This window comes from Manis pentadactyla, chromosome 8 (assembly GCF_030020395.1).
Source record: "Manis pentadactyla isolate mManPen7 chromosome 8, mManPen7.hap1, whole genome shotgun sequence".
Lineage (NCBI taxonomy): Eukaryota > Metazoa > Chordata > Mammalia > Pholidota > Manidae > Manis > Manis pentadactyla.
In genome coordinates, this window is record NC_080026.1 from 22,181,804 (window position 1) to 22,190,846 (window position 9,043).

The window sequence follows — 9,043 nt, forward strand, 5'->3', positions numbered from 1 at the left end:
AGAGAAGGTAAGCAACTTTCCCAGCTCAATGGCCACTTGAGAACAGAATCAAAACTAGAAACAGACTTCATGCTTGTGCCCCAGTGCTTTTTCTTCTACACCATCCTACAAAACTCTGGGCCTAACATTCAAATCTATCTATAATCTGGTATAACTGTACCCTTTTTTTCACCCTGAGCTCCACCCCAACTTTTATTCAGTTATACACCAAATATTTACTGAGTGCCATAGATTCCCAACAGTTTCTACTGCAGTTTCTAGATACAGCAGGGAACAAAGGAAGGGGAAGAAAAGAAGTAAAAAGCCATCTGCATATCCACAAAAGGGAAAAAAGAACTGAGGATGACATACTCAGAAACACCAGAGTTCTACCCTACTGAAGTTTCTATCATCAAGGGATCAAGGATAGACAACAGATAAACATGTAACATAGAATAACATTCCTTTAGTCTAATTTACATACAACTTTTTTTTTGGTATCATTTATATACAATCATGAGCAACACTGTGGTTACTAGATTCCCCCCATCATCAAGTCTCAACCACATACCCCATTACTGTCACTGTCCATCAGCGTACTAAGATGCTGAGTCACTATTTGTCTTCTCTGTGCTATACTGCCTTCCTCGTGCACCCTTCTACATTATGTATGCTAATTGTAATGCTCCTCATTCCCCTTATCCCTCTCTTCTGTCCCACCCTCCCCAATCCCTTTCCCTTTGGTAACTGTTAGTCCATTCTTGGGTTCTGTGAGTCTGCTGCTGTTTCGTTCCTTCAGTTTTTGCTTTGTTCTTATACTCCATATATGACTGAGATGATTTGGTAATTGTAGTTCTACACCTGGCTTATTTATTTATTTATTTATTTAGGTATCATTAATCTACAGTTACACAAGCAACATTATGGTTACTAGATTCCCCCCATCATCAAGTTCCCACCACATACCCCACTACAGTCACTGTCCATCAGCGTAGTAAGATGCTGTAGAATCACTACTTGTCTTCTCTGTGCTATACTGCCTTCCTCGTGTACCCTTCTACATTATATATGCTAATTGTAATGCCTCTTATTCCCCTTATCCCTCTCTTCTGTCCCACCCTCCCCAGTCCCTTTCCCTTGGGTAACTGTTAGTCCATTCTTGGGTTCTGTGAGCCTGCTGCTGTTTCTTCCTTCAGTTTTTGCTTCATTCTTTTACTCCAAAGATGAGCGAAATTATTTGATATTTGTCTTTCTCCACCTGGCTTATTTCACTGAGCATAATACCCTCTAGCTCCATCCATGTTGTAGTAAATGGTTAGGATTTGTTTTCTTCTTATGGCTGAATAATATTCCACTGTGTACATGTACCATATCTTCTTTATCCATTCATCTACTGATGGACACTTAGGTTGCTTCCATTTCTTGGCAACTGTAAATAGTGCTGTGATAAACATAGGGGTGCATATGCATTTTTGAATCTGAGAACTTGTTTTCTTTGGGGAAATTCCTAAGAGTGGAATTCCTGGGTCAAATAGTGTTCCTATTTTTAGTTTATGAGGAACCTCCATACTGCTTTCCACAATGGCTGAACTAATTGACATTCCCAACAGCAGTATGGGAGGGTTCCCATTTCTCCACATCCTCGCCAACATTTGTTGTTGTCTTTTGGATGGTGGCCATTCTAACTGGTGTGAGGTGATATCTCATTGTGGTTTTAATTTGCATTTCTCTGATGATTAGTGATGTCAAGCATCTTTTCATGTGCCTTTTGGCCATCTGAATTTCTTTGGAGAAGTGTCTGTTCAGATCCTCTGCCCATTTTTTATTCGGATTATTTGCTTTTTGTTTGTTGAGGTGTGTGAGTTCTTTATATAATTTGGATGTCAACCCCTTATTGGATATGTCATTCATGAATATATTCTCCCATACTGTAGAAAGCCTTTTTGTTCTATGGATAGTATCCTTTGCTGTAGAGAAGCTTTTTACTTTGATATAGTCCCACTTGTTCATTTTTGCTTTTGTTTCCCTTGCCTGGGGAGATATGTTCATGAAAAAGTTGCTCATGTTTATATTCAAGAGATTTTTGCCTTTATTTTCTTCTAAGAGTTTTATGGTTTCATGACTTACATTCAGGTCTTTGATCTATTTCAACTTTACTTTTGTGTATGGAACTGAGAGTAACCCAGTTTCATTCTCTTACACGTAGCTGTCCAGTTTTGCCAACACCAGCTGTTGAAGAGGCTGTCATTTGCTTCCCCATTGTATATCCATGGCTCCTTTATCATGTATTCATTGACCATATATGCTTGGGTTAATATCTGGGCTCTCTATTCTGTTCCATTGGTCTGTGGCTCTGCTCTTGTGCCAGTACCAAATTGCCTTGATTACTGTGGCTTTGTAGCAGAGCTTGAAGTTGGGAAGCATAATCCCCCTTGCTTTATTCTTCCTTCTCAGGATTGCTTTTGCTATTCAGGGTCTTTTATGGTTCCATATGAATTTTAGAACTATTTGTTCCAGTTCATTGAAGAATGCTGTTGGTATTTTGATAGGGATTGCATTGAATCTGTAGATTGCTTTAGGCAGGATGGCCATTTTGACAATATTAATTCTTGTTACCCAAGAACATGGGATGAATATCCATTTATTAGTATCCTCTTTAATTTCTCTTAAGAGTGTCTTATAGTTTTCATGGTATAGGTCTTTCACTTCCTTGGTTAGGTTTATTTCTAGGTATTTTATTCTTTTTGATGTAACTGTGAATGGAATTGTTTTCCTGATTTCTCTTTCTGCTAGTTCATCGTTAGTGTATAGGAATGCAACATATTCTTGTGTATTAATTTTGTATCCTGCCACTTTGCTGAATTTCAGATATTAGATCTAGTAGTTTTGGAGAGGATTCTTTAGGGTTTTTTATGTACAATATCATGTCATCTGCAAACAGTGACAGTTTGACTTCTTCCTTACCAATCTGGATGCCTTTTATTTCTTTGTGTTGTTTGACTGTCGTGGCTAGGACCTCCAGTACTATGTTGAATAAAAGCAGGGAGAGTGGGCCTCTTTGTCTTGTTCCTGATCTTAGAGGAAAAGCTTTCAGCTTTTTACTGTTAAGTATGATGTATGCTGTGGGTTTGTCATATATGACCTTTACTATGTTGAGGTATTTGCCCTCTATACCCATCTTGTTGAGAGTTTTTATCATGAATGTGTGTACATATAACTTTTTTTAAATACTCCTGCATTCAAATGGTTGCGTCAACATACACCATATACAACCAAACCTGAAAGCCCAAATTGTTGACTCTCTTCAAGAAGCCTTCTCTATACATTCTAATAACAGTTATCTTATTCCTCTTAACTATACTGGCAAATTTTTTCTACTGCTTTTTAATGTCTGTCAGACTGACTTAATCTGGTAGTTTTTGCTAATTTTCCAGATATGTTTTTGACCTCAATGACTCATTTAAGTTCTGTGAAGTCAAGATCTGTACCATATTCTTTAAAACCTAAAACTTCAGCACACAGACCTACACATACCTCTGACATATACCCCCTTTGAACAGTTTCCCAACACCTTATTTAGACAACACTTGGCACTTAGGCAACACTGGGATGGCATCTGCTTTTTTTTTGAAAGTATAAATACCTAATGTTTTTATAATATCAATTCATGAAATTGTATTTTATATCCTCTCTAGAACTACTGAAACAGTAGAAAGTCTGAATATGTTCTAACTCCATCATTCAAAATAGCATTTAAAATACTAAAATAACTAAAACTAGGGAACTAACACGAGGGGAGAAATGGCAATTCAAATCAGGCATGGTCTTTTTCTTTAAAAATAAAGGATTTGGGTTCTTTTCTAGTATGAAGAGATATCTTACACACAGCTGCATATACCTGTAAGAGGGGTAATTAACATATGATAAAGACTAATACAATCATACCTATGTGTAAAAAAATTCTATATTTAAAGAGTCCTCTGACTCAAGAGGGAATAAAAAGACTTAGTGTTTAGGTATACATAGTACAAAAGTAAGAAACCAAAAAAGATTCTTGGAAGAATAATTTGCCAAATTCTGCTAATGAATTACACATACACCCCACAAAGCTAGTGTTTTATGAATATAGTTTGGAATATATGATCAAAATATGAAAGATCTTTGTCCTTACACAGAGATTAATTACATAAAGAGAAAATATAATAAAATAGGTCAGTTTCCCACAACTTTCTTTTATGCTTAAGGTACATAAACATTCAGACAGATGTTAACAGTGCCAATACAGGGTGAAGCAAAGATAACAGATTTCTAAGAAAAAAAAGGGACAGAAAACCTGAAAAGCCAAGAGCAAAAGCCAGACACAGTTAAGTGATGAAAAACTACCTTTAATAATTTAATATTCCAATTAAAAATTGCCTTTTAAATAAAGTTCCCAAAATTATAAAAAATAAAACATTATTTACAAGAACTATAATGAACTTAATAATTGTTCAAAAGATAATCCAGGGTTCTGTAATAATATGAAATAGTAGTAATGAAAATGGGCTTTTGTGATAGTAAATGCAAGGGTCTGAATTCTAGCCATGCCAGTTATGAGCAGTGGGATCCTTTAGTTTTTGATCTGTAAAATAGGAACAATAATATGTCATAAGGCTGTTGCAAGGATTAAATGAAAATCAAAAACCAGAAACAACCTAAATACCCAACAACGGATAGATGAATATATTATAGTCAATCAATACATTGGAATACTATTCAGTAATAAAAAGGAATGGACTGATAGATGCCACAAGGACAGATATTTAATGCATCATCATCCTAAGCAAAGAAGCCAGACACAAAAAAGTATGTGCAGTTACATCTATATGAAATTGTAAAAAAGGCAAAGCTGATCTATAGTGAGAGAAAGCAAATCAATGGCTGCTTAGAACTGATGGAGAACTATCTCAATTGTGAGTGTTTCCAAGGGTGGATACACTTGTCAAAACTCATCAAACTATGCTTTAAATGGGTACATTATATATAAATTACACCTCAAAAAGTTTACTTTAAAAAGAATTAAGGTAACATACATAAAGTCAGCACAGTATCTGGGGCACAAGGAAGACATTTAAAAAATGGTAGATATTATTAAAAACATCAGCTACCACTATATAACACTCATGGAGGAAGTGGCAATCACCAACCACGTGATCCTTCTATAAACGTTACGTTTATAGTTATATGACCATAAGTTTACAATAAAGACCAAGTACCATGAGGGGTACTACAGAGACCAAGTTTTAGGAGGATGCCACATGGCACACCTTAGGCAAAAGACAAAGGAAATAAGGGAAGAAAAAAAGTAAAAGATGTCTCCACATCCAAAAGAAAAGAGTTAAGAGCATTACAACAACAGCTATGACAGTGCTACCAATGCCAAGGAGCACCCACATTACCTCGTCTAGGCACTATCCAAATTTAACTCAAAATTGAGTCAAAGCCTAAATGATAGCTACATAGACAGTCTTAATTTTAGGGAGGAAGAGGGTGGATCCATGAAGGCAATAAAGAAAAGTCAAAGGATTCTGCAAGCCAAAGAGGAAACGAGTCATATTGTGGACCAGCTTAAAAATGACAAGCAACAATTATATATCCATAAGCCAAGGTTTTCGTGGTTTTTTTTACAAGCTTATGTGATAAAAAAAATGCTTATAAAGCTAACTAGAGCATGGTGACAATGTAAACTGAACTGAAATACAACTCACGTGAAAGTATTTGTGATATTTACATTTTGCTGCTGCTTAGGATTATTTATCAAGGCAGAACTTTGAATAAACAGATAATTCTGCTTAATACATAAGTCCTGTAAATAAGAAATGAACTGGCTGTCACTCATGAAAGCACAAGTCCTCTGACTTACAATGTTAATTTTAAAAAGAAAAAACTAACATTCCAAATGAACCTTCTGAGAAGCAAAAGACTTAAGATTATAAACCTTAACTATCAGGGTTTATTTATTTTTGTTTTTTTAAACCTCCACTTGTAAACACTAAAGAGCCAGAAAGGACAGGACAAAGAATCAGAAGTTCTGGGTTTCAACTTAAGTTCTTTCAGTATTTGAATTTCATCTTCCATCAGTATTTGGATTTCTTCTTCCAGAAAACTGGGCAGTTGAATCACTCATGCTCTATGTTTAAAATGACAGGTCTCACTGAAAAAGTTAACAGCACAAAACTGTGATGGGGCTAAGCATTTATTTTTATTACATTATTTAAAAAATAACTAAACTCCAAGTTTTTTTCCTAGATTAAGATGAAACACTAAGACGTGGCAAACTAAGAACCTAAAGCAATAAATAAGGATATTGCTGATCACTGCAAAAAATAATGTATCTTCAAGGGGCTCACAGTTCATTTTAGAACGAGTTTCTTGATCCAAGTTCTCCCCAAATTAAAACAGGATCCAAGTAATTACATATGATATTGATACGTTAATACTCATAGCCTTTTGGATCAAAACCCACAAAATAACATTAACGGAAATTTAATTTTGTAGAATCTAAAGTTGTATTTTTGAAATTCATTTCAATTAATTTTTGTACACATTGTCACTTTCTTATTTTAATTATCTTTCTCGTGGAAAACTGAGTTCAGTCACAAATTTTACTTATAAAAAACAAAATCAAAGAGAAATTTCACACATAACTTAGCCCTAAACCTATAGCATAAACGTTGGGTCTTCATTCTATTTATTTTTTAAAAAGCTTAATGTTCATCAACTTCGGCCATACTCATTTTCTACTGAAAGACTTTCAAGTAATAAAACACCAGAGAGAAATGTTATAATCACAGCAGAAAGTAGCAATAACAGGGTAATATAATGAGGTCAGAACTCGAGCAACCAATCAAAGGCATAAAAGTATTTCCTGCAATATTAATAGTCAAAGAGAAACCAATCACAGAAACCTCGAGCCTTCTTTTGACAGTCACAGAAGCAAGAGAACCAATCCACGCACACCCGGTGTTGACAATAAGGCGGGACCGCTGGTTCATTGAAAAAATTCTTGAGGGTGCAGTTACTATGAACTTCGCACGCAAGAAGCACCACTCCAGTCATAAACATTGTCAAGCCAGATGAAATTAGAACGTATGTACAATTCAAGAGAAGAAAAAAACCCAGCACTTTTGCCAAAAATGCTGTATTATCAAAAATGCAACTGTCAATTTAGATGCACTAGGTCCTCAACTACTAAAAGACACCCCCACCCTCCGGTGACAATTGTCAGGGACGCGGCGCGGGGAGAGCGGCTTGTTGCTGAACATCCCCAGTTCCTTCTTAACGCGGCGCACACAGAGGGCGCCGGCCCGGCTGGGCAGGCAGAGCTGTCCCACTCGCCAGCCGCGCAGCTAGCCGGTCAACCGCTCTCCACCACTACCTCCCGCGGAACTGCCGCGGCCCTCGCCAGCCCCCGCCGCACTGCTGCACCGCCTCAGCCCGCTGCACCACAGCGGGCCGGGGGGCGAAATCTAACCTCCTAGGAAAGATGTTTTGAAAGAGCTTTACTTTCCATAAGTCATTTCAAAGAGAACCCAATGCAAAACTAAATTTAAAAGTGGAAAAAGAATTCTTTCCAGGACAAAGGATCCCTCATTTATCAATTATTCCCGCACCGAGAGGAAGTAAAAAAATGGGGGGTAAACAGAGGCCGTACGCCAACTCCGGCCAGAACATCTCCTGCGCCATTCCCGGCCGCCGCTTACGGCAAGGCCCCCTTACGGCAACGTAAGCGGCGCTGCGAGCTAATCACAACACTGGGACGCAACAACATGGCGGCCACGGGCGGGCGCTGCGCCGCCCGAGAGTTTACGCTACTCCGCCGGCGTAAGGTGCCATGCGCTGGAGCGGCAGCGGCGCCCTCCAGCGAGCGTAAAGCGCTCTGTGAATGGCGAGGCCCGACTGACAAAGGGGAGGGGGGAGGAGGGAAGGGGGGGTAATAAACACTCGAGTCCCTACCGATTCCTCCTCCTTCTCCATCCCGGTGGGCATCTGGGGCACGGCCCGGTTGATGGAGACGCAGTCGTTGAGATCAGGCATGTCCTTGCCGCGGTAGATGGGCAGCGGTTTGGCGGCGTCCAGCGCCCGCGCTCGGAAGGAGAGTTTACTCATTGTCTCCCCGCCTTACAGGAACAGCCCGGGCGGCGGCGGCGGGGCGGGCGGGGAGGGGGGGAGGACTCCCGCCACCTCCTCCACCTCCTTCCTCAGTGCAGCGCGGCCGGCCCGCTCCTCCTCCTCCTCCTCACTGCCCCCGGCCACAGCATGGGCGCCCACCCCGCCCGAAAACAGCCCCCCGCCGCCCGCGGCCGCTTCCGCACACTAGATCCGCCGCCCGCCCGCCCGATCCGCTCCCTGCGCCATGGCCAACATGGCGGACATTACCACAGCGGCGGCGAGCGATCCCGACAGTCCGCGCGAGAGCGCGCCCCCGCCGCGGGGACGCGCCTCTCCCTCTCCCTCCCTCCTCCTTCCTCTCCCTTCGCCTCCCTCGCCTGCCCACCCACTCTCTCCGCGGCGCGGCCGGAGCGTGCTTAGCCTCGGGCCGCTGGGGGCAGAGGGAGCGGCGGCGGTCCTCTGCTCGCCGGCCGGCGTCTCGCCGTGTGGCAGGTGCCAGGTGCTCGACTTAACCCGCGCCCCCGAGCGTGCGCCTCTGCCTCCGCGGCCCCGACTCCCCGCTTGGCTGGGTGCTCCTGAGGAAGGCGCCGGGCAAAACACTGCCGCGCCGAGCAGCGCGTGTGTGCACAAGTCTGTGAGCGGGAAGGGAAGCTGTCAACCAAGCCGCAACAGCCACCTCCGAGCCTGTACTTATAAAGCTCTTAGCTCCCAGGCGCCCAGAGCGCCGGCTCATTCGCATCCTCCAATTCGCACAACCCCGCAGGGTGCCAAAGGTCCGTTCCGTCTGCTCCCTCGCAAAGGCGCAGACCTGCCGGGCCTCGCCCGCCCGGAAAACGCTAGCGCCGTTGCAGCCCTCTACCCGGCATCCACTCTTCGGTATCTGACCGAAAGAGCTCTGCAGGAAAGCATCCTC

At 41.6% G+C, this 9,043-nt stretch overlaps 1 protein-coding gene across 2 annotated transcripts in view; it reads right to left on the bottom strand.

Moving 5' to 3' along the window:
* The window catches only part of EPC2 (enhancer of polycomb homolog 2), a 136,223-nt gene extending 127,894 nt beyond the window's left edge, over positions 1 to 8,329 (bottom strand). The window contains exon 1 of one of the 2 annotated variants that reach the window (XM_036928298.2): positions 7,975 to 8,329. In XM_036928298.2, the coding sequence (XP_036784193.1) occupies positions 7,975 to 8,127 (153 nt within the window). In that variant the 5' untranslated portion in view covers positions 8,128 to 8,329. The remainder of the gene's footprint in view (positions 1 to 7,974) is intronic. The other variant, XM_036928297.2, reaches the window with a different exon arrangement.
* Between the last annotated feature and the right edge of the window lie 714 nt (positions 8,330 to 9,043).